The sequence below is a fragment of the Anser cygnoides genome, chromosome W (assembly GCF_040182565.1).
Source record: "Anser cygnoides isolate HZ-2024a breed goose chromosome W, Taihu_goose_T2T_genome, whole genome shotgun sequence".
Lineage (NCBI taxonomy): Eukaryota > Metazoa > Chordata > Aves > Anseriformes > Anatidae > Anser > Anser cygnoides.
The window spans coordinates 5134062-5160149 of record NC_089911.1 but is presented as its reverse complement, the minus strand read 5'-3'; the positions used below and the strand labels follow the sequence as shown (position 1 = coordinate 5160149).

At 39.5% G+C, this 26088-nt stretch overlaps 1 protein-coding gene across 5 annotated transcripts in view; it reads left to right on the top strand.

Annotated features, from left to right (window-relative positions):
• LOC125181538 (zinc finger RNA-binding protein-like) overlaps positions 1 to 19107 on the top strand; it is a 47317-nt gene extending 28210 nt beyond the window's left edge. For 4 of the 5 annotated variants that reach the window (XM_066987379.1, XM_066987378.1, XM_066987381.1 and 1 more), the window contains exons 13-20: positions 1297 to 1502; positions 1752 to 1902; positions 6229 to 6370; positions 11157 to 11254; positions 12077 to 12172; positions 15674 to 15785; positions 15890 to 15987; positions 16677 to 19107. In XM_066987379.1, coding sequence (XP_066843480.1) covers positions 1297 to 1502; positions 1752 to 1902; positions 6229 to 6370; positions 11157 to 11254; positions 12077 to 12172; positions 15674 to 15785; positions 15890 to 15987; positions 16677 to 16856 — 1083 coding nt within the window. In that variant the 3' untranslated portion in view covers positions 16857 to 19107. Of the gene's footprint in view, positions 1 to 1296; positions 1503 to 1751; positions 1903 to 6228; positions 6371 to 11156; positions 11255 to 12076; positions 12173 to 15673; positions 15786 to 15889; positions 15988 to 16676 lie in introns of those variants that run through there. The other variant, XR_010827348.1, reaches the window with a different exon arrangement.
• The last annotated feature ends 6981 nt before the right edge of the window (positions 19108 to 26088 follow it).

Here is a 26088-nt window from a genome sequence, read left to right as displayed (position 1 = left end):
GGTTAAAAGTGGTTGGATCATGAGTCCCAGAGGATAATGGTTAGTGGTGGGTACTACTCTCCTTTGAGGTTGGTAACAAGTAGAGTACCACATGGGTTTATCCTAGGATTTGTCTTGTTAGTACCTTATCAGTCATCTGAAAGGTGATGGAGTTTAGTGCGTGCTCATCAGGTTTGCTGCTGACATGAAACTTAATCGGCTCAGGGTGGGGAGAAGAATCTGTACCTTTAAGGACAGGGCTTCTGTCCAGATAGACCTAGGCAAGCTGGAGGAATGGGTTGACAGGAGCTTTACACAATTCTGCAAGGACAAATAGCTAGTGCTGCACTTGGGCAGGAGTAACCCATTGCACTGGTGAAGGCTGGGAAGTGACAGGCTGGGTAGTAGCCCTACAGAAGGGAACCTGGGGATCTTTGCAGAGAACAAGCTGAATATGAGCCAGCAATGTGCTCTGACAGCAAGGAACACCAACAGTATCCTGATTTGTATTAACAGGAGCATAATCAATAGATGATGGGAAGCAGTCAGCTTTCATTAGACCCAAACTGCAATACTGCATTCAGTTTAGGGCTTTCTAGTACAAGAAAGATATTGATAAATCATAGCAGGTTCAGTGTGGGGTCACCAGAATGACTGGGGACTGCAGCATGTGTGCTGCATGGAGAGACAGGGATCTTGCCACTTTCAGCCTGGAGAAGAGAGAGCTTCAGTAGGTCCTAAGAGCCTTCTAATGTCTGTGCCTTAGAAAGACAATGGAGCCGGGTTCTCTGTAGTGGTGAGAGCAAGATAGAGCCAGCTTAAGCTGAGATGAGAAGTTCAGACTGAATACAGGAAGTAACTTTTTCACAGAGACGTTGTGCAGCCTCCATCTTTGGTGTTTTTTCAAGACGTGACTGGATAAATCCCTAAACAATGTGATCTGATCTTATAGCTAACCGTGGTTTGCACAGGAAGCTGGAATAGAGACCTCCTGAGGCCACTTGCTATTTGAATTCTTCTTTCTCTGAAAGCAACTATAGATACTTTATTTTGCAGCAGTGAATAAGTATGCAAGTATTTAGCGGTTAATGAAAAGACAATAGATACTTATTTGGGAGAGAGGAGTACTTTGGATCTGTGGATTTCATAATTTGTTTTATTTCCACAGTTTCTTCAGACATGATTGTTTGTGAGCAGTGTAAGTTGTTAAGGACATCTCAGTTCATGTTTTGTTACATTTCAGTCATTTGAGGCTTGAATATTCTATGAATTTTGAAGTGTTCCCACATTTCAGAAATACACTTTATCTCTGTTTAGCCTCTACGCCGCCCTGACTCCTCTGACGACCGCTACGTGATGACCAAACATGCGGCAATATATCCAACAGAGGAGGAACTTCAGGCAGTCCAAAAAATCGTTTCTATTACTGAGCGTGCTTTGAAACTTGTTTCTGACAATATGACTGACCATGAAAAAAACAAGAGCAAAGAGGGAGATGATAAAAAAGATGGCAGTAAAGACAGGTATTTTTATTTTTTTAAAGAAATGTGTCTTTTGTTTCTAAAATCATCTTATGTTTTTCCTTGTACTGTTCTCAGTGCTTCCAAGGATCCTATTCTCTTTAAGTTTTTATACAGCAAATTTGGATTAGGACTGTGTCCTCAAGAGTATGTGGAGTATTCCTATTTCATTTCATTTTTCTATCTTCAGGACTGGCATTTAAAATAATATTAAAACCTTAAAGCAACTTCTAACTGTAATTTACTTCACAGAGCTTTGAAAGGAGTTTTACGGGTAGGCGTTTTGGCTAAAGGTTTGCTGCTCCGTGGAGACAGAAATGTCAGTCTTGTTTTGTTGTGTGCTGAGAAGCCTTCAAAGACTTTACTCAGTTGTATTGCTGAAAGTCTTCCCAAACAACTTGCAGTAAGTAGAGTTTAGATTCTTTCATCTGATTTTTTTTGTAAAGATACTTAAAAAAAAAAAAAAAAATCTGTCCTCAAGTCATATGTCTGCAGGGCTGACAGCTGCATTCCATAGCTCAAGTTGAGTTTCTTTTGTTTTTCTGGGTGTTTCCATCTGAATTCAGTGACCACACTGCATGTTTTGCTTTCTGTACATTGTGTTTACTAGTGTCTAGGTGTTTATGCTAGTGGTGTAGGATCAATCATTGTTTAATAGAGTTCATTTAATTGGAAAATATATAAATAATAGAATAAATGAATAGAAGAAATGCAAATTAAATGAATAGAATAAATGAGTAGAAGATGACTTTCTATTGTCCAGTTACCACCAGTGACAGAGGTAATTTGTGCAGTGTTATAGAAAGCTTACTGCCTGAAGGTCAAAGTTCTCCATTAATGCCAGTGTGTTTCCAGTATGTATGCTTCATAGTTCCACAGTTAACAAATTAAGTCTTGTTGCTTTTTAATGTGGTACCGTTCTTAAAAGTTACCAAAAAAGTCTTAAACCATTCAGTGGAACTCATATAAACTATTTGCTATATTTCCATAAGAAATGTGTAAAAGTCTTTAACTCCATTGCTCCCTACTGAAATAAAGCCTACCCACCTTCATTATAGAAAGGTTGCTTGTAGCATCAGTGTTTCAGTACAGTCTGGTAAATTGCTTGGCAAAATCAGTGGCATGGTAGAAGCATTAGCAGGATCAGATTAATTAGGAAATAATCTTGGGTCCTGCTCAAAGTAACAAAGCAAGAAAAGCTAAAAATTGCACATCTTGGTCTGTCTTTGTGGAGAACTGACTTCTAGTTTGTGAAAGGAGATGACAGAGGTGCCTACAGCATCCTCTTGAGATAATTAGAAGTATTAAATCACTAGCAAGAACCAATTCAGAATAACCACCTTGTTATTCTTATGTTTTCCCCTGCTGTTTATCTTGCTCTTTGTTCTCACCTCAGGATGTTGCGACAGCCAAGTAGAGAATGTGCCTAGCAGTACGCAACCTATAAGTGAGAGCTGGAAGGAGGGGAACTGCTGCAGCTTTGTGCTTTTTAAAGACTCGTATGTTTGAATAGGAAACATACCCAGTAGCCGTTTCAAGTGGCACTGAAGCTTTTCTTTATTTTAAATGCTGTTCATTATCTACACTAATGCACGCAGCATGGGTAACAAACAAGAGGAGCTGGAAGCCATCGTGCAGCGGGAAGGCTATGACTTGGTTGCCATCACGGAAACGTGGTGGGACCACTTTCATGACTGGAGTGCTGCAATGTCTGGCTATAGGCTCTTCAGAAGGGACAGGCAGCACAGAAGGGGTGGTGGTGTGGCTCTCTATATTAGAGAGTGTTTTGATGTTGAGGAATTTGAGGCTGGGAATGATAAGGTTGAGTCCCTATGGGTTAGGATCAGAGGGAAGGCCAACAAGGCAAGCATCCTGGTGGGGGTCTGTTATATACCGCCGAACCAGGATGAGGAGACGGATGAGGAGTTCTACAGGCAGCTGGCAGAAGCCGCGAAATCGTCAGCGCTTGTTCTCGTGGGGGACTTCAACTTCCCAGACATATCCTGGAAGCACAACACAGCCCAGAGAAAGCAGTCTAGGAGGTTTCTGGAGAGCATGGAAGATAGCTTCCTGACGCAGCTGGTTAGAGAGCCTACCAGGGGAGGTGCCCCGCTAGACCTTCTGTTCACAAACAGTGACGGACTGGTGGGAGATGTGGTGGTCAGGAGCTGTCTTGGGCAGAGTGACCACGAAATGGTAGAGTTCTCTGTTCTTGGCGAAGTCAGGAGGGGGACCAGTAAAACCGCTGTCTTGGACTTCTGGAGGGCTGACTTTGAGCTGTTCAGGACACTGGTTGGCAGAGTCCCTTGGGAGGAGGTTCTGAAGGGCAGATGAGTCCAGGAAGGCTGGGCACTCTTCAAGAAGGAAATCTTAATGGCTCAGGAGTGGTCTGTCCCCACGTGCCCAAAGACAAGCTGGCATGGAAGAAGACTGGCCTGGCTCAACAGAGAGTTGTGGCTTGAGCTTAGGAGAAAAAAGAGGGTTTATGACCGTTGGAAAAGAGGGCGGGCCACTCAGGAGGACTATAAGGATGTTGCGAGGCTGTGCAGGGACAAAATTAGAAAGGCCAAAGCTCATCTGGAGCTCAATCTGGCTACTGCTGTTAAAGATAAAAGAAAATGTTTTTATGAATCCATAAACACGAAAAGGAGGACTAAGGAGAATCTCCATCCTTTACTGGATGCGGGGGTAAACTTAGTGACAAGAGATGAGGAAAAGGCTGAGGTGCTTAATGCCTTCTTTGCCCCAGTCTTTAGCGGCAAGACCAGTTGTTCTCTGGATACCCAGTACCCTGAGCTGGTGGAAGGGGAGGGGGAGCAGGATGTGGCCCTCATAATCCACAAGGAAATGGTTGGCGACCTGCTACAGCACTTGGATGTACGCAAGTCGATGGGGCCGGATGGGATCCACCCAAGGGTACTGAGAGAACTGGCGGAAGAGCTGACCAAGCTGCTTTCCATCATTTATCGGCAGTCCTGGCTATCAGGGGAGGTCCCAGTCGACTGGCGGCTAGCAAACGTGATGCCCATCTACAAGAAGGGCCGAAAGGTATACCCGAGGAACTATAGGCCTGTTAGTTTGACATCAGTGCCAGGGAAGCTCATGGAGCAGATTATCTTGAGTGTCATCACGTGGCACTTGCAGGGCAAGCAGGCAATCAGGCCCAGTCAGCATGGGTTTATGAAAGGCAGGTCCTGCTTGATGAACCTCATCTCCTTCTATGACCAAGTGACACGCTTAGTGGATGAGGGAAAGGCTGTGGATGTGGTCTACCTTGACTTCAGTAAGGCTTTTGACACCGTTCCCCACAGCATTCTCCTCAAGAAACTGGCTGCTCATGGCTTGGACTGGCGTACACTTCGTTGGGTTAAAAACTGGCTGGATAGCCGGGCCCAAAGAGTCGTGGTGAATGGAGTCAAATCCAGTTGGAGGCCGGTCACTAGTGGAGTCCCCCAGGGCTCAGCACTAGGGCCAGTCCTCTTTAACATCTTTATCAATGACCTGGATGAGGGGATCGAGTGCACCCTCAGTAAGTTTGCAGATGACACCAAGTTAGGTGCGTGTGTCGATCTGCTCGAGGGAAGGAAGGCTCTGCAGGAGGATCTGGATAGGCTGGACCGATGGGCTGAGGCCAACCGTATGAAGTTCAACAAGGCCAAGTGCCGGGTCCTGCACATGGTGCACAACAACCCCAAGCAGAGCTACAGGCTGGGAGATGAGTGGTTGGAAAGCTGCCTGGCAGAGAAGGACCTGGGAGTACTGGTTGATAGTCGGCTGAATATGAGCCAGCAGTGTGCTCAGGTGGCCAAGAAGGCCAACAGCATCCTGGCTTGTATAAGAAGCAGTGTGGCCAGCAGGTCCAGGGAAGTGATTGTCCCCCTTTTACTTGGCTCTGGTGAGGCCGCACCTCGAGTACTGTGTTCAGTTTTGGGCCCCTCACTACAGGAAGGACATGGAGGTGCTCGAGCGAGTCCAGAGAAGGGCGACGAAGCTGGTGAGGGGTCTGGAGAACAAGTCTTACGAGGAGCGGCTGAGGGAGCTGGGGTTGTTCAGCCTGGAGAAGAGGAGGCTCAGGGGCGACCTTATCGCTCTCTATAGGTACCTTAAAGGAGGCTGTAGCGAGGTGGGGGTTGGTCTATTCTCCCATGTGCCCGGTGATAGGACGAGGAGGAATGGGCTAAAGTTGCGCCAGGGGAGGTTTAGGTTGGATATTAGAAAGAACTTCTTTACTGAAAGGGTTGTTAGGCATTGGAATGGGCTGCCCAGGGAAGTGGTTGAGTCACCATCCCTGGAGGTCTTTAAAAGACATTTAGATGTAGCCCTTAGTGATATGGTTTAGTGAAGGACTTGTTAGTGTTAGGGCAGAGGTTGGACTAGGTGATCCTGGAGGTCTCTTCCAACCTAGACGATTCTGTGATTCATGTTAAGTAATTTACTTGGCGTATGAATTTCCTTTATGGGTAGTTTTCCCTTTTCTTTTGCATGCTTGGTGACTGCTTTGTATTTTCATTAATGATTTGGTAACAGTAAGTCCACAGATCTTTGTACGTCTGTATGTTTATATATATTTTTTAATTGCATATACTGTGGCTTTTATGAATACAGAGGTATCTGCTGCTTATGATTAATACTGCATTTCTGTCTTTCTGTTTAAAAAGACTATGTTGAAGTCCATTTTCTTCTCCATACTTTTCTTGGTGCTAATAGAAATCTGTTTCCCAATATTTAGGTAATAAGTCCTGAGAAATACGATATCAAGTGTGCAGTCCCAGAAGCAGCAATAGTTTTAAATTCATGTGTGGAACCCAAAATGCAAGTTACTATCATGCTGACATCTCCAGTCATTCGGGAGGAGAACATGAGGGATGGAGGTTGGGAAGTTGTTGATGATGTTACTTCTTTCTTATGTATTTTATATGCTTATCTATTCTACTTAAGATGGCATTAAGGTCCTGGAAGGTAACATGCTGGCACAACTAATACCGATTGAAACCTTGTTTTTCAACAACCAGTCTCAGTAGTCAACAGTTGGTTAAAAATAAGTGCTTATATGTTGCATTTATTTAACTTTTTTGAAATTGTAACTTTATGTCCAACCTCAGCTTTCTGGAAAAGGTACAAACTTGACTATTTTTTCCCCTCTTATAAAATTACTTAAAAACTAGGTATTTTACAGCAAATGGCTATAAACTGGCTTTGTAGAGCAGTCTTGCCCTAAGATAAAGATTGTATCCTTTTAGAAAATCAAATCATATGGTCTTGGATTTAAACTGGATCAGTATTACCATCACTTACACGTTCCATTTATCAGTACCACTTAAAATACACTCGTGTAATAATTTTGATGGTAATGGTGCTTCTAACCTTAAAAGACAGTGTGATTTTTTTCCAGCTCTCTGAGGTTGCTTTTTGGTCTGGAGTGCTTTTTGAGTATATTTAAGCTCCTGGCATTACAATCAGTCTTCTATCCAACTGGCGAACCCAGACTAGTACAGTAAGAAATGGCTTTGTCATTGAGCTGAAGCAGAAGGTGGAGCTTATAAATCAATTTACATTTCTGAAGTCCACAGTTTCTCTGGTGCCAGCAGTGTTGCTTTAGGGGCTGTTCTGTAACACTTTCAAAGCTTCAGAAGCTTTTAAGCCAACAAGCATGATTAATGTCTGAAGTACATTGGTTCTTTTTGTTTACGGGTCAGATAAAATTAACTTTTGTTTCCTTTTAATCCTGTATTTTCATGGTTGAAAGACATCATGGCAAACAGAGTTCTGGTGTATGACAATGAACCTACAAATAGGAAATCAGGTTATCTTAACGTTTTTCATGCAGGTTTAAAAAAAATGTGTTTATGTATGCATGTGCTTGTGTATATACATATTTATATAAGCCACAGCTTTTTATTTCATCTCATCATTACATGTCCTCTAAAATACTTGAGGTTTTATACTGCATTACTAAATGTTCTGTAGCTGTGACTAGTGCATCAAAAGCAAACTGTGTTAACAGAGTCATCCTATGTAATCAGAATAAATTCAAGATGCATTCTGTAGTTTGGATGACTTCTGAAGAGTATTTGAGTACTTTGTACATGATTTTTAAGCTGCGCGCATCATACCTAGCTATAAATGCTTTGTACATTTACTGTCACACCCAACCAATACTACTTGGTTTTTGGCAATCTTAAGTGTTACACGACTCTTGGTTTGTTTGTGCTGAATCAGACTTCGTATATTGCTTAAGTCCATAAAGAATACTTTCACTTAAAACCTTTGATTATTAAATTAGATTTTTTTTATTAGATTATTAAATTAGATTAATCATTAAAAGAAGTTAACCTGAAAATGTTAATTTCTTAGTGTACTGTGCAAAAGTGCAGTATTGATTCCTGCCACAATTTCAATTGAATTGTTTTATCTAAAATTTTATGATGTGGACTAAAAATAAATTTCAAATGCCTACAGTTAATCCCTTAATTTATGCCTCCTAAAGGAAACAAATATGGTTTTTTTGTCTGACCCACACTTGAGTTAAAATGATCGTTATGAGTTTATTCACTGCTGAATACAGTACTGCCTCTAGGCAAGCCAAATCATTAGATTTCTCTTCAAGACACTGAGCAGTGTAAAATGGATCTGCAGTAAAGTTTGCTCTTGAAACGAGAAAATACAAGACTCAATTGCAAATTATTGCAGCAAAGATGGCCTTATTATGAAGACTGCTTCTTATTTGCTGTAGAGTTAACAAGTATATGTGTGTGTGTTTTTTCTTGCTGCAGCTTCTCATGCTCTGTGTCTTACAATGGTTTAAAGTTTTCATTTTTTTTTTAGCTCGCTTGGGGAACTAGTTCAGGTGATAAGGAAGGCTTTACCAGAAGAACCAGTTTGAATAAAGATGAGACTGAGACTTGCACGTGGAGTAGAATTGTGTTTGATGTGTAATAATCCAATTATATGATAAAAGGATAAAAAAAAAAACACGAATAGTGTGAAATAAAATTGTTAACCGCATAGCTACTGTTCCTTACAGTGTTGTGCATTTGACAGTTTCCCAAATCTGATATGTTCAAAGTGATCTAACCCCTGCTGTGGAATCTTTCCTTCAGCAAACAAAGTGTACATATTTATAAACGCATATGTGTGCGCATGTGTTTTTTCTATCCTTAGCTAACAGCCCTGGTCCAAAGCCTTCTAGCAGAGGGACTTGATTCCTGTCAGGGGTTGCTGCCAAGACATCGGAAGGATTTTTGACCAAGGTTTTCTAAAGCTCAGTGTCACACCTGCCATACTTTATAAAGGAGGGGGGTTTGGATGCATAGTCCTAGCATCTCCTGTTTCTTTGTGTTTGGCTTTTTTTTTTCCTTTTAATCTTTGCCTTTCTCTTAGAATTAAGCAGTGTTCACACTAGTTTTGAAATAGTTGACTGGGTAATATGTATTTTGCATAATAAAACTTACCAAAATTAATATACCTGTTAACTTTTAATGAAGAAGTAGTGTGGACACAGCATGTATAACTGAAGATTAACCCCTTATATTTAGGCTAGTAATAAATATGTAGGGTGAGAATTCATGATTGTGTTTTGTAGATTAATTCAGTTTTGTTTTTTAGCTTTAACAGGGTGGTAGGTTAGGAGTCTGAACTTAGTTAAATAGTCTTTAAGGGGTTAATCCTAAAATGTAAAACAGATGCAAAAATCCACAGAATAAATATTACAAGAGTTCCCTTATGTTTTTTTTTCAGTCAATATATTCTCTGTTCAGTAGGTGCCTTGGCAACTTGTGACTTTTCAGTCGTTTTTAGTTTCAAGGGTATTCATATGATTTCTATTAGTAGTAGTACACTTTAGATTGACGTTTCCAGCACTAAGTGCACTTCTGTGTGCTTGCAATGTAGTAGTTTTTAGTAAAATTATTTTCCAAATTGAAGTTTTTGAGACCCAGAAGTCAAGTAATCAAAGATTTAAATTATATAGTGAATTATTGTGATAAAAATTTGCAGTGCACCTATCTTGTATTGGTTTGTGTTGACTTCTTTTTGTTGTTCCTTTTTTTTTGTTTGGAGTTTTTTGATTTTGTTTTAAATGAACCACTTTAAATGTCTTCATTTGCTCTGTAAATGCTTTGTTAGTTTCTTCTTTCCACTTTAACATATGGTCCATAAGTCTGAGTATCTTTGAGAGAAGATAACCATGTTCTTTGCAACTTGGTTCTTATTTTGAAATCCTTCTCTTTTTAACCCTGTGCAGAGCAATAAGAATATCATATAAAAATGCCTAAATCTAGTACCTTAGATTAAATTCAGTTATAATACTGGAAAATTGTAGCACCGTGCTCATTTACAGCTTTTTTGCTCTCAGTATAGTAAAGTATCCTACTGTTCATTATATATTTGTATATAAGTATATGGCAGCTTCAGAGCTGTCTCTGCAGCATCCCTAAAATTTTCTCCATGTTGGCCTGTTTCATAAGTCTCTCTGTTTTTTTTAATTTGGTTCTCTGACTTAACCTAAATTTGTATCTTGCTGCAATAAACCATATAGTTTCACACAGTCAATTGCTGTGAAATAAGTACCATTGAGAGGTGGCTTTCCATTTTTTCTTATCTGGTATATTACCAGTCATGCTACCGTTTTTTTGTGTTACTAGTCACAATAACCATTTTCATAAATAATAAAATAAAGATATGTTAAAGCTGATTACTGCATCATATCCTTATAATTTTAAGTAACCTGAAAATACCATTTCAGATTGTTCAGTGGTTCCTGTTTTGTTGTTGATTAAACCAATTCTAAAATGATCTTGTGGTCTATTCTATTTAGCTAACAAAGCAGTCAGCTTGGTAACTTAATTAAATCATTTTCTGAATATTTAATATATGAGATCTTCTATATTTTCTTTCAGACATTCTGCTTTTGTTTTTTATACTATTCCTTGCTTTTCTTTTTCCTGCTGAATCTTAAGTAAAGCAGTCCCCTTTCAGATCTTTCTTTACATCCAAAGTTATATTGGAGCACATATATTATGGGTTGAGGAATTTGGCTAAGAGGGGATACTAGAAGGTAGTGGAACTCAGTAATATTGAAGAGCATTTCAGATTCCTTTAATTAGCTTTTAAAGCAAAATCATTGCATTCTAAGGTTAAGGTATAATAAAAATAACATAATTACTAAGCATCTAGTGCTTTTGAGATTTGTTATACTTCTTTTGAGGACTAGGTCCCAAATAACAGGTAGCAGTTAAAATATGCAAGAAACTAAGATTTAATATTACTACTTGGTTAAAGTGGATTTTTGTGTTCCTTCTGTCTTGTGTTCTCTGTGCTGGTGCACTGTGTCCAACCATCCTTCCTTCCCTATTTAATTTTAGGGGATATGTATTTTTCCAGTGGTAGCTTAAATAAAGAAGCACTAAGCATTGCATTATCTGCAACGCATTTGAAAATAACCTGAGAGCTAAATAAAGTTTATTATGCTCTTGATCTTCATGCTGGGTTGGTACCCTAATCCTAATTGAATACCTTGTATGGAACATTTTCACCTGTTGTTCAAAGGTTTAAACTTCAAATGGCATGTGTGACATTGAAGCTACTTTCAGGAACTGTCTTGCTCACCTGGTCAAACACCCATTCCTCACTGCATTTTGCCAATTCAATCCATTTTAGATGTAACCTCGGGTATGGTGAAAGACCCACCGGACGTCTTGGACAGGCAAAAATGCCTTGACGCTCTGGCTGCTCTACGCCACGCTAAGTGGTTCCAGGTTTGGAACGTCATTTTACTTTCTTCTTGTAGCCTTATGAGAGATTAGTTCAGTTGCAACATAAATGTTTAATTGTGTGAAAACACTCAGCGTTGTTTATGCTACTAATACTTATTATTTTTCTGGTCCCTAAATTTAAATGTAGAAAGTTGAGTATGGAGGAACTGCTTTATGCAGTTAATTGCTCATTTGACATGATTTTTTTTTTCTGGTCATTGAGAAGGCGATGTTGAAAGTTTGACTCGCTTGGGGTGATCATATGTTGTATATTTGTTATATATTCCATAAGGCTGCAGAGTAACTTTGCTTTAAATGATGGAATATGTGTTTAAAGCTTTGTGTTTAGATTTAAGACTTTTTTTCCTATTTCTTTAAGTGCATTAAGTGTAGGGAATGAAAGGTGAGAAGCAACTGTTTGGCTTAGTGACTTTGCATTCTGGCAAAGGCACGATAAAGAAACCAAACAGATTTCCTTGACCTTTCAGTCTCTATACCTATTTCTTAGACCTTTAGTTCATCCTTTTTATTTCTAATATAGAAAGATACTGTATTTATTGTTATAAGTGAACATAGGTCAAAGTGTACAGGGGATCAAGAAATGTTATTCTTGTATAACCTGTGCACTTTGACTTTTACAACCTTAAATTACTAACCCTGTATAAAATACTGCTGTAAATGGCAGCTCACGGAATAAACTTGTAGAATGATTTGTATCAATCTTGTATCTGAGCTTCCATTGAACAGTGGTGTTTTAGTCTTTCAACAAGGCCTATTTGCTGTAGGTGCTGGGATTGATTAATTTGATTTTGTATTGCTCTCAAGGCTAGAGCTAATGGTCTGCAGTCCTGTGTGATTATCATACGTATTCTTCGTGACCTCTGTCAGCGTGTTCCAACTTGGTCTGATTTTCCAAGCTGGGTGAGTAATGCTCTTTTTGAATAAGTCTTTTCAATACATGTGGTACTACAAGTAGGGCACTGGAAAGTGTTACTGCAGTTAAATGTAGACTTTTTCAAGAAGTAATATGCTTTCTGTGCTTGTATTTACAGGTAAAGTAGAGAGTCTCTCTAAAAACTTAATTTTCTGAAATTTAGTCATTTGGAGCTGGATTTTTTTTTCCAAAAGAATTTTCTTGTTCTTTTGAGTTCTTTGTGCTTAGCATCCTTATTCTAGATTTTAGGTGTTGCTTTTTTAACTGTACATAAAGAAATATTTTTTTTTACCACCTACTGGTGGTTAGAAATTCCTTGGGTTTTACTGAAATTGATTTAAAGTGATGTCAGCTGTGCCCAGATACCTCCGTGATAACAAAAAGGTTACTTAAAGTAAAAGAACAAATCACAGTAATTCCTGTGATTGTTAATGTGACCCTTCTGCGAGATGAAATACCACAGTACTAGTCAGTGGATGTGTCAAAATTAGTATCTTTAATCAGTGTCACTTAGAAAAAGATCTCTAGGTTCAACCCGTTTACTTCTGATAATTCCTGCAGCTGAGCATTCTTCAAACATTCCTTTTGCATTGACTGTTTTAAAAGATGCTCTTCAGGAATGTAATTTGTTTTCCAATCTGTGGACCAGCCAAAATTAGTCTGAAAGAAAATTTCAGAAATGTGTGTAGATAAACTGACCGTTTTGTTTCACAAACCAAATCCTGTTGCACTATGCTGCTTCCCAGTGTAAACTTTTTGGTTTTGACAAGAAGAGCACTAAGTTGGCATTCTTTGAATGAGAAATGTGTTAGGCTTGCAGATGATTTTATTAAATTAGTTCTGATAATATTGATTATTTCTGGAAAAATGTAGAAAGTTATATACGTTTTTAAAGTATTAATAGTAATATATATCCTGCCAGTTTCTGTGCTACATTTCTGAAAGATGCACTGTATAAATAAAGCTTAAAAGAAGCTAGAAAAGTGTGTAACTGTCCTCTTAATTATCACTGTGATGCTGAGTTGCCAAAGAATAAAAACTGGAGTGCTTGCAGGAAAGCACCCTTATAACTCTTGCAACACACATGAAGATGAAGAACAAAGAACGTTGTTTCTTCTTTGTCACATTGTCTGTTCTAAGGCACATCTGAAAGGGAATAGAGGTGTGTGTCAAGTCTAGCTGCATCTTGGCTCTCTACAAGAGTGCTCTCTGGTTTGCTGAATTGATTTTTGACAATGCTGGAATGCATTGTCAGTGACATGGATCAGCACTGAAGTCTGTGTAGTCAGTTGTTCTTCTGGTCTATTGGCAAAGTCTTACTTGACAAAAGCAGTGACAGAATGAAAATTTGTGATTTGAAATATCTGTAATTTCTGCTAGTCACAGGTGGAATTTCAGATAGAAGAAACAGACTTTTCTGAATATAGAACTTCTCTTGACCTGTATGCTAGAAGCCTGTCACAAGCCAAGGAGCTTTTCAAAAAGAGCCTAAGTGTTTTTAATAGTAGAAAATAGTAGGAAGTTTAAACACAATTAGTAGTGCCCTCCCTATATACCTAAAAATAAAAACTAAATTGGAAGAATTTTGTCAATTTCCTACAAGTTGGAAGTAATGATTATTCAAGGTTGATTTTTCTGACATGAAATCCAGCCTTTCATGCACACAAACACCAGGTCATTGTCCTGGGCTAGGAATGAGCACCCTTAATGAAGAATTGTAATCAACACTGCCTATAGTTACTGCATGCATCAGAATAGGCATTTACTCTTAGTGAAAATAAAAGGCAACGTTTGAAAAAGTGGGGGGTGAAGGGGGAAAAAAGACATTGTTTGAAAATGAAACTTGCAAATGAAGTGGTAGTGAAACATCTTAATGCTGAAACAGCTAAGGAAAGCTATTCCTTACTGTTGCAAATCTTTTTTACAGTCTATTGAAAAAATGTCTAATAAAAGGAAACAATGGAAATAGTCACAGAGGAAAAAACAGTATTTAAAATATATCTTTTTAAACCGTCGTTTAAAATTTTTTGGTGTATACATTTTTGAAAATCTGTTGATTGATAAGATTTTTTACACTTGTTTATCATCTGAGTTAGTGTTAGGCTACATCCAGGAAAAAAAAGAAGTGAGCTTCAGTTTTGTTAATCTGAGGAACTAGTAATCATTTAGACTAAACTTCAAACAAAAGACCATTATATTTTTGATGATTTGAGTTTGTGTTCTTATAGAAAAAACAATATATTTTTTGTCATATACTTTTACTCTTATTAGATACACTGTGTGCTGTTTATTCATCTGACTGCCAGGTTTAGATAACCCATCATTTTTCATGCGTTCCCAAAAAATTGTTGGACAAATTGGCTACCTGCATATGTACAGTTACTAATGTATAAATTTCTAATAAATAAATAAAATAAAAATAATAATTTAAAAAAAAAAAAAAACTTTGGGGCAATCTGGGATGAGAAGCGGCATGTCTGTATTGGTACCCAGTGTTAATCTTGCACCAGCCTTTTTTTATTCACTTTTACAAAATACGCCTTTTTTTTTTTTTTCCATTTTAACTGAAATTGTTCTGTGATTTTCTTCAAAATTTCTATGTCAAAAGTTGTTGAGTGAACCTAATGAGGTTCAACAAGGCCAAGTGCAAGGTGCTGCACCTGGGTCAGGGCAATCCCAGACATGAGTACAGACTGGGAGAAGAACTCATTGAGAGCAGCCCTGCAGAGGAGGACTTGGGAATTCTGGTGGATGAAAGGCTTGACATGAGCCAGCAGTGCATGCTTGCAGCCCAGAAGGCCAACTGTATCCTGGGCTGCATCAACAGAGGAGTGGACAGCAGGTCGAGGGAGGTGATTGTCCCTCTCTTCTCTACCCTTGTGAGGCCCCACTTGGAGTACTGCATCCAGGTCTGGAGCCCCCATCACAAGAAGGATGTTGATCTGTTAGAACAGGTCCAGAGGAGGGCCACAAAGATGATCAGAGGGCTGGAGCACCTCTCCTATGAAGAAAGGCTGAGAGGGCTGGGGCTGTTCAGCCTACAGAAGAGAAGGCTCCAGGGTGACCTCATTGAAACCTTTCAGTACTTGAAGGGGGCTTATAAAAAAGATGGAGAGTGACTCTTTGCTCAGTCAGATAATGACAGGACGAGGGGGAATGGTTTTAAACAAAAAGAGGGGAGATTTACATTAGAGGTTAGGAGGAAATTCTTCACTCAGAGAGTGGTGAGGCACTGGAACAGGCTACCCAGAGGTTGTGGATGCCCCATCCCTGGAGGTGTTCAAGACCAGGTTGGATGAGGCCCTGGGCAACCTGGTCTTAGTGGGTGGCATCCGTGCCTATGGCAGGGGGGTTGGAACTAGATGGTCTTTAAGGTCCTTTCCAACCCAAACCATTCTATGAAAAGTTCTGTATTGAACAACAGTAGTGTTTTTTTTCTGTTTCAATCAGTCTTCTGAATTAACTGGATTTTGTTATTGTTGTTACAGGCTATGGAGTTGCTTGTGGAAAAAGCAATCAGCAGTGCTACTGGACCACAGAGTCCTGGGGATGCACTTAGAAGAGTTTTTGAGTGTATATCTTCAGGAATCATCCTTAAAGGCAAGTTGAATTTGATCAATGTACTTATGCTGAAGTAATATAAAATATATAGTCTTGGTCAAAATAAGGTAGAGATGTTCTACTAATTAGCCTAACCATTCTAGGTGGTCCTGGCCTTCTGGACCCTTGTGAGAAAGATCCTTTTGATACACTTGCTGTAATGACAGATCAGCAACGAGAAGATATTACTTCAAGTGCACAGGTAAGGGAAAGTATGTGTAACATAACTAAAGTTGAAGACATTTGTGGGTTTTTTTTTGAATGAGGCTATATGGATATGAATTTTCCTTTCTTATAAGAACAAAGTCTATTTTTTTAGATGATAAGCCTTAAGCTAGGCAATGAAAATGTCACAGGAGAGGATGCGGAGCAGTGTTATGTTTTGCACTGAAATAAATGTGACAAGTTTGGAACATTCCTTTCTATATATATCCATAAGGATGCTCTGTCTACAGTAGTATTCTATTAGATTTAAAATGTTGTTGGAACTTAAGATCATACAAATAAATTTGTTTAAATTTAAATATTTATTGTTTCTGTTCATAGTATTGATCACTCATGCTTGCAGCTGAATAGCTCACTGTCTCTACGTGTTCATTTGATTCTTTTGCCAAAGATTACTAGCATGTAATGGGATGTGTGAAAAGCCTTGGCTGCTTCAGTTGCAAGTCCAGCAGTTAAAACATATTATTTTGAAGCTGAGATGCTGGACTTTGTACAGAGATAGCAAATGTAACCTGCATATATTACTGTGTTGATGTTGTGGGAAGGAAGAGGATGGATAGTAAGAGCTAAGGATGATATCTTACACCACTTCTCTGTTGTTTGACAAAATACTCAAAATTGACATTTGTTTCTAACTGAAATATCTTCTTTCTACCCTTTTTGTAGTTTGCATTGAGACTCCTTGCATTCCGTCAAATACACAAAGTTTTAGGAATGGATCCATTACCACAGATGAATCAACGCTTCAACATCCATAACAATCGTAAAAGGAGAAGGGACAGTGATGGGGTTGATGGATTTGAAGCAGAGGGGAAAAAAGACAAAAAAGATTATGATAACTTTTAAAAAAAAAAAGTTTTTCATTTATGCTAAGATTGAAGGTGATAAAAAGTCCATTTGTTGCCTTGCTTTTACTTCATAATAATATCTGTTTAAAACATCCAAAACCAACTTGGGAATTAGAACAACCTAGCTTTTCTGTGAGATTCTGAACATTGTAATGGATGTGCTGTATCAGACAAATTATGGATGGAAAGACTACAAATGGAAACTGTCATTGGGGGGAAAATAGTTTGATTTTTTTCCCCCTCATTGCGTTTCCTTTAAATGTATTGCTAACTTCAGTAACTTTTCTTCTTTTTTGACCTTTTTTATTAACAAGTGTTTTGTCTTATCTTGACTGTATTTAATGCAGCATTTGTGCTTCTGTTGCTATGTGTATTTTGACATTTTATTTAGAAGGTTTTTTTGTTTGCCCTTGACACTAGTTGTATAAGTTACTTTGTGTTAGATAGTATAAACTGTTCCCCTCCCAATTAATATTTTACAGAACTTTTTTTTTGTAAAGTGAGACTGCAGGATTATGCTTTTTTTCCCTAAATGTGAAGGGGTTACAACAGAATTAGCCTGCCATTTGAGTGCTCAGAATTAAATGTTTTTGCCAATCTTGTGGCATTTGTCATCTTAGTGAGATATAACAGTTTAATTAAAACAAATTTGTGTTAATCTAATCAAGTTTGCTGTTAGTTGTGCATTAGCAATATAAAAGCTAATATATACAGTATGGTCTTGCAACAGTTTTAAAGCAGCTACATAATTGATCAAAGTTTAGCATGATTTTGTTTTTAATAGAAGGGCTTTTAAAACTATCATTTTAGGTTAAATGCGTAGTTCTTTGTATGATAGACTTTGTGACATAGCAAGGCCAAAAAATAACTTTCTGAATTTCTTAACATATAAGCAGAAACGGGCATTTCCTATTTGGACAAAGTCATTCTTTTCAAACAGCTTTGTCAATATAATATTAATGCTTCTTAGACCTTAAAAATAGATGTTTGTCATATCAGTGCCTGTAAGGTTATTCCTTATAGCTATTCCTGTATAAAATTTCTGTGACTTTTTTTCAATAAATCAAAATTTAAAAGTGAAGTATTACTAAGAGAAGGTTATCAAAGAAAAAAAAAAAAAAATATTTGATGTGGCCATAGTGTATGCTTATGTCTCTTTCAAAAAGCTAAATATAGCAGTGGTGTAAGTAAAGTTACATCATACTGTTGATGTATGCTCTGGTACGCAGATGTGATTTATTGTAACAGCACTAAAGTGGAACACTCAAAAGCTAAAATTTATTAAATGACTTAAATTCATTATGCACTAGAAACTGAAGTTTCACTTATTCTGTTCGATGTGTATTACGCTTTGTTGCAAACCCATAAAACACATAGATAACATAGACTAACGTTCTGGTATCTACTTAATCACTGGCTGTATGAGAGCATCAGACATCACAAAGATCATTTGTCATTTCACAGAATTGTAGGGATTGTAATTGACCTAAAGAGATCATCGGGTCCAACCCCCCTGCCAAACCATTTCTGATACCATTTATTAAAAACTTCTGTTCCCGTTTGTGGTATAATTTATCTTTGACCTTTTTAATAAAATAAGTTTTGGAGTAGGGGGGATACTTTTGTCTTGCAACACCTACTGCTAACAGCATGGGTCTATACAGTGCAAATAAAATATTTTAGAAAATAGAGGGAGTCTTAAAGAAAAATTTTAATACAGTGTTCTTCAAGCATCAGAGTGCAATTTTAAAAGGAGTGAATATTAATGGTTAGCAAATAAAGAGAAAGCAATCTCATTAAGAAAAACTTTTTAAATAATTTCAGTGTCAGAAATACAATAATTAGTGTGTGCTTTAAAGTGACTAAAAAAAAATTTACAGTAGTTTGTTGTCCAGCCTTGAGGCATAACTTCCAAGCACGTGCTTGTTCTTAGTTTTGTTTTTGTTTTTTTTAAAGAGGAGTGTCTTGCTGCCATGGTGTCTAGTTAGCCATTACTATTTATTTTGAATGCTACAGGTGCTATTCATGTGGCTAGTTTAACTCCATACCAAAGTTTCTTTCCTCATAAAGCTAAAACTCATCTATTCAGGCATGTGACCCTCAAATTTAGGATTAAAAAGGTCAAAGATGTAGTTTGGATTTCCTGTATTTTTGTTCTGCTGGCTTTTATCTCTTAACTAGTTTCTGGATCTTTTGAAATATTGTATACTTAAAGTGATTCCACATTAAACATGAAGCTGTGACCATGATTTTTGTGCTGTGTGGTGAAGAGTGAATTTCAGTTTGTTGCTGTTTTTCCTGCCCGTTTTAACGGGCTGTTTTAACTAGGTAACTCCTGGCTCTGTCAAAGCTAAGAAGAGTGGAAAACCAACACTTTAAAAAGTAAAGCGATAGTTTTGACTTTTAAATATTACATTGTGTGCTTATAAAGACAAAACTTCCATTTTCTTTATTTTTTTCTCTGAAGGCTGTAAGCCAAAGAGTTTTCTAGCCCAAAAGGCTACAAATTAAATTTCTTCTGATAGATTATTTTATAAATCTTCTCAAGAGTTTATTTTTTTTTATTCAGCGTGGTCTTTCTCAGCCTTTTTTGAATGAAACAGCTATCAAATCTTTTGAGGGTGGGGGAGAAATCCAAGAAGTGTCATCTGTAGTATAGTGTTACCTCAGAGGTTCTCACAACCAAATAAAAATCAGGCTTAATTCTGTAAGTGTTAATTTGTATTCCCGTTTTGTACCATTTTCTCATTTGGATTTATGAAAATGTGCAATTGTGCATATATGTTCATAGTACTGGAAGATGTTTCCAGTTGTTCATTGGACTACTTTCTGGTGTTTACCATTCGCATTTTAAGAAATGCTACCCTAATAATACTTGGCAAGTGTAAACTTCCTAACAGGGTAGAGTGCATCATTTTTCATAGGTACCTGATTGGCAGCGGGGGATTTTTGTCCTACACAGCATGTACTTTCCCACTTAATGTTGCCTTAACGTACCAGCATTAGCAATGGTCTTCTTCTTTAATACATATATTTTCTTAAATCATTTTGCAAAGACATGTATATTAATATTTATTCTGAAGCCAGTGATTAATTTATTGCAGGACAGTTTAAAGCCTGACAGCTTTTAGAGGCTTAGCCTAGCTTAAATACTTTCAAATACATTCTACATCAATCCTATTTCAAGTTGATATCCTAAAATCCAAAGACACGTAGAAGGTATCAAGAAATCTCAATTTTTGAAGCTTCCTACATTTTAAAATTTAAATTTGCAGAATGGAATAGCTGACCAAGAGGAAATAAATCGCTCATTCTACAGTGGAAGATTATCATTAAAAAGAGATGAAAAGTCTTGTTTCTACATGAGTCATAAACCTTGCTCCTTATGTAAGTCTTTCCTTTGCTGCATACTCTTATCATGTTTACATCAATTGTATGCATATGATTAGGAAGTTCTGTCCAGAATATGAGATACCTTTATCACAGACCTAACTTCAGGCATACGTTTAGATTTATCTGTAATTTGCTGGTTATGCAAGTTAACGGTTTGTTATTAAGACAGGAAGCTGAGCTGAATTGCTGACAATGCAAGTCAGAACAATATGGGAGAGGTTATGGTGCCTAAATACAGGGGTTTAGTACCATTTTATGTGCTCCTAGGGTATGTGGTGCTGCAAAAGAGGACAGGTTTCACAGAGGTCCATGACTGTATTGGCCAGCCTTGTGTCACAGAATATCTGAGGTTGGAAGGGACCTCTGAAGATCATCTAGTCCAACCCCCCTGCCGAGCAGGATCACCTAGAGCACATTGTGCAGGATGTCATCCAGGTGGGTTTTGAATATCCAAAGGAGACTCCACAACCTCTCTGGGCAACCTGTTCCAGTGCTCTGTCACCCTCACAGTAAAGAAGTGCCCCCTCATATTCAGCCAGAACTTTCTGTGCTTCAGTTTGTGCCTGTTGCCTCTTGTCCTGTTGCTTTTATTTTCTTGTTAGGCTTCTAATGAGAGGTGATGGGCACAAGCTGCAATATTCAGAAAAAAAATCTCCATGAAAGGGGCCCAGGAGTGGAGCTCTTGACCGCGGGAGAGCTGCGAGTGCAGGGAGAGCCTTGCTGGGGCAGATAGTAGGGCTGGCCACCCTGCCTCCCCACTAGCCCTCCAGTGCAAGCTGCTATTTTCCATCTAGGCTTTGCTACAGGGGAGTATAAAATAAATATATAAAAAAAATAAGTATTTCAGAGGGCTTTTTAATATAGTTTAAGGAAACGCTAACATAAACTTACAGGGTGAGAGATTTTGTGTACCAGCAGCAAAGACACGAAGCAACATCTGCACAAGATGTCATGATGAATATTTCATATGCCTGATGACATCTAAAATGGCGTTGTTTAGGTAACTACCATGTATTTATATGCATGAAAGTAAAGTGTTAGCATTTTTACCTTTTTAGAGTTTGTGCCAGCGTGGGACAGAGCACTGCCAATATAGTCACATGAAACAGCTACAAGGTTGTATAATCATGAAGAAAGCACTGGTATTAGCAATGGCACATGCTTGTCACAGAAGCTCAAATGCCTGTGATAATTAAATACCATTCCAATTTCTCCAAGTAATTATGATTTTTTTTAGCATGTGTTTTGTGATTTACACCTGTCCAAGGTTTTGAGAATACGTAGGAATCATGGTCTACAGCTTCCTCCCGAGGGGAGCGGAGTGTCAGGCTGAGCTCTGCTCTCTGGGGACAGCGACAGGACCTGAGGGAACAGCATGGAGCTGGGACAGGGGAGGGTCAGGCTGTATGTTAGGAAAAGGTTCTTCACCAAGAGTGTGGTCGGGTGCTGGGACAGGCTACCCAGGGCAGTGGTCGCAGCACTGAGCTGCCAGAGTTCACACAGCATTTGGACAATGCTCTCAGGCATAGGGTCTGATTTTGGGGTGGTCCTATGTGGAGCCAAGAGTTGGACTTGTCATGGACAAGTTGGACTTGTCTTGGACACGTCTCAAGAATGTCACCCAACAGTCTTTTTCCAGTCCCAAATGTATTGTTTCTGATGATGTAACTTATTTCAAGCTCATTATGATTTTGGTGCCATTTTGCAGAAACAAGGACGTACACGTTTTAGCAGGAAAAAGAAGTAGGACTTCAATGAATTATGAGAAGAAAGGGAAAAGTGAGTAAAACAGTATCAGAAAGAACAGAACTGATTAAATGGGTCCAACTGAAAAAATAAAATGAGGAAGGCTCTTTGCTGGAGAGCTACATGTGAAAGCTAAATGAAAAATGGAAGAAAAGTTATGTCAAGTAGTAAAACAAACAACTACACACACAAATAGTGCAAGAACATGAAGAGAGAAGCTCTGTTCAATGCAGAGAGAAGGGTCAGTGCAGTATGTGATTTGCCACCCCCCATGCCAACTACTGCAGTGCTCCACTAAAGCATGGAAGACAAAAAGTGCCAGGTGATTGAGGAGGTTGAGACTGAAATTGTTTAGGCCGGTCGGTCACTGTGCTCATATGCTGGGGTGAAAGGGGAAAGGGAAGATGAAGCGAAGGGGCTGACCTTTAATGCATCCATCTTAGCAGGCAAAGCTGTACATCTGGCATTCATGCCTTGTTCTGCTACATTTGAATGAAGTGAGTCTGCGAGCAACATGTAAAAAAATAAAATCAGAAATCAAGATGCTACACAGCCAAAATAAGTGCAATTTTATGCAGGAAATCAACCACTTCAGCTGGGCATATGCTTGTAACTTGTCTGTGTGTTCTGAACATCAGAGAGGGCTCTTGTCATTAGCAGCAGCTGCCATCTGGAAAGGGCCAGTCAATTCTCACATCGTTGTGACAAGCACGAGGCAAAAACTGTGATCTTTCAGCTACTCCGGTGTTCCTCTCTATTGACAAAAGGTGCATTTAATAAAAAAATAGGCAAAAAAAAAAAAAACTTTATGCAGCCAAGTTGCCATGCCAGCAAAATCCAGTAGAAAAACACTGCTAGTGCATAAGAAGAGAGCAGTAGTTAGAAGCACAATCAGGACTATCCCATTAATAAATTAGAAGTAAATACTTTCTGGGGTAAAGAAATGAAACATTTCAGCTAGTAGGTTTGGGAGAAGACAGATTCAATTTGTCCAGAGTCACTGTGGGGCTGCGAAAAAGACATGAGCTCTAGAAGTTTTCCCAGGTAAACATTCACACTGAGAAAGAGGTTATAGTTGTGAGAAGCACTCTGTAGCCAATAACTTAGGCTCAGGCGAGGATCTCAGTGAAGTAGTAATTTATTCACAATTGCAATGGCGGGCGCCCCACAAGCAGGAGTGTGCCTACTGGTTCCAAAACACAGTTTATATACTCTTTGATGACAGGACCCTCCCCTGTTTCCCCACTGAGTGGGTAATCCAGGTTCACAATCTATCTGATGCTTCACAGACAATGCATGGCCTTCAGTTGCCAAAGATAGAAGAATGGGGACTTGCTTAATCGCATTAAAAATAGGTGTTGCTGAATGTCTTTGCTTACTACTGTGCAAATTAACTGAAACAAGGAGTCTTGGGGCCCCTCACAAAGGATGGTTCCTGACAAAAATGGGGAACCTGTCTCAAAAACCAGCTGAGACCGACCTTGTGGTTTGGACAAGAGCCAAGGAGCAGCTGAGTCTGCACAAAGGCAGGAGGTCAACTAGTGGTGATGAAGAAGAGTTATCAGCCTTCATCCCCACAACCCCTGGTGACCACCACCAGAAGGCACTGTGCAAGCGCAGACGGAGGAGTTTATGGAAATGACTTCTTGGAATAATTTTAATACGAAGCGGGGATAGGTTATGCATACGTATAGGCGTATTGGGAAACTTCATGCATATGTAACTCTTTACTGCATATAACCAAGGCAAGTTGCCGCGTTGGGGTGCGCATGCCTTTGGGAGCTATCTCAATGCATGGCCTTCAGTTGCCAGCCTGTTAAATTTCAAATTTCTTTAGACTTTTTTACTGTTTGAAGTGGTAATGTTTCTTTACTTATCTGACTTGACTTAACACCATGATTTTCACCTAATTGTTCTAAGGAGTCTGGTTGTCTGCATTTTACAAGGTCGCCTGCTAAGTTTTCTTATCACTGCAAGCATATCTCAATACCACATTCCTTACCTTTAAACAATGTAACTCTGCAAAAACAACATTTTTATTCCCACAATTCCCCCCTTTTTTTTTAGAAATTGTTGATTTTTGCAAAACTTTTCTCTAAGTTGTAATTTGGTAGATTTCTTCTTCTTCTTCACCTTCTTTGCTTTCCATCTCCTCTAATATCATCACCTTACCTGAGTAAGGTGGTGGCTTCGTGGTCATTTGTTTCAATAGTGCAGTTTCAATTAACCACTGTAGTAGTCCTTTTACACATGTGGGAATGGAAATGTTGTTTTTGCAGTGTTACATTGTATAGAAGGAAGGAATGTGGTATTGAAATATGCTTACAGTGATAAGAAAGCTTAACAGAAAACCTTGTAAAATGCAGACAGCCGGACTCCTTAGAGCAATTAGGTGAAAATCACGGTGTCAAGTCAAATCAGATAAGTGATGAAACATTACCACTTCGAACAGTAAAAAAGTCAAAAGAAATTTGAAATTTAACAGGCCAGCAACTGAAGGCCAGGCATTGTCTGTGAAGCATCAGATAGGTTGTGAACCTGGATTACCCACTCCAGTGGGGAAACAGGGGAGGGTCCTGTCATCAAAAAGTATATAAACTGTGTTTTTGGAACTAGTAGGCGCGCTCTCCTGCTTGTGGGACGCCCGCCATTGCAATCGCGAATAAATTACTACTTCACTGAGATCCTCGCCTGAGCCTAAGTTATTGGCTACGGAGTGTTTCTCACAATTTGGGGGCTCGTCCGGGATCCAGTCACCTACCGGGGAGCCCCACCGCCGCAGCAGCAGGAAGGCATGCCCCGCTGATTTCAGCGGTCCTGTGCATCGACGGTGGCGGTTCTGCGGAAAGCTGACAGAGGGCCCGAGACTGATTAAAGAGGCAGGATCCGTGAAGTAGTGGGGAAAGGAAGAAGGTAGGCACTCCGGGTTTTAAGAATTGATCCGGTAACTCTGTGCACAGACCAAGGTAAGAAATATTAAGTATTGCCTTGGGGGTCGGGTGAGACTCTGTGTGATGTGTGATGTGTGATTGAGACGTACTTTTGTACGAAGCGAGTGTGGAGTCCTGATCCGCGGTTCCGTAGCTCCGCGAGGGGCGCGGCCGGAGACGGACGAAGCGTGAGATAAGGGAGAGAAAGGAAGAGTCTCGGGAAATTTGGTGTGCGGTAATCCTTGCACGGGGAAGTGCTTGGCAGTACACCAGGGAAATTTGGTGTGCGGTAATCCTTGCATGGGGTAGTGCTCGGAAGTACACCAGGGAAATTTGGTGTGCGGTAAGCCTTGCACGGGGAAGTGCTTGGCAGTACACCAGGGAAATTTGGTGTGCGGTAATCCTTGCACGGGGTAGTGCTCGGAAGTACACCAGGGAAATTTGGTGTGCGGTAATCCTTGCACGGGGTAGTGCTCGGAAGTACACCAGGGAAATTTGGTGTATGGTAAGCCCTTGCACAGGGAAGTGCTTGGCAGTACACCAGGGAAATTTGGTGTGCGGTAATCCTTGCATGGGGTAGTGCTCGGAAGTACACCAGGGAAATTTGGTGTGCGGTAAGCCTTGCACGGGGAAGTGCTTGGCAGTATACCAGGGAAATTTGGTGTGCGGTAATCCTTGCATGGGGTAGTGCTCGGAAGTACACCAGGGAAATTTGGTGTGCGGTAATCCTTGCACGGGGTAGTGCTCGGAAGTACACCAGGGAATTTTGGTGTGCGGTAATCCTTGCACGGGGTAGTGCTCGGAAGTACACCAGGGAAATTTGGTGTATGGTAAGCCCTTGCACAGGGAAGTGCTTGGCAATACACCAGGGAAATTTGGTGTGCGGTAAGCCTTGCACGGGGAAGTGCTTGGCAGTACACCAGGGAAATTTGGTGTGCGGTAATCCTTGCACGGGGTAGTGCTCGGAAGTACACCAGGGAATCTGGTAAACTCATAGGTGTGCGGTAGCCCTTGCACGGGGAAGTGCTTGGCAGTACATCCCCATTTTCCAGAATAGGAAAAATGGGAAATATGAGTTCCAGGGGACAGGGAGATATCCCGGGGGAAGTGCCTACCGAAAGTTCTTCCTGAAGAATTATAAGAAATTGGAAAAATAATCTC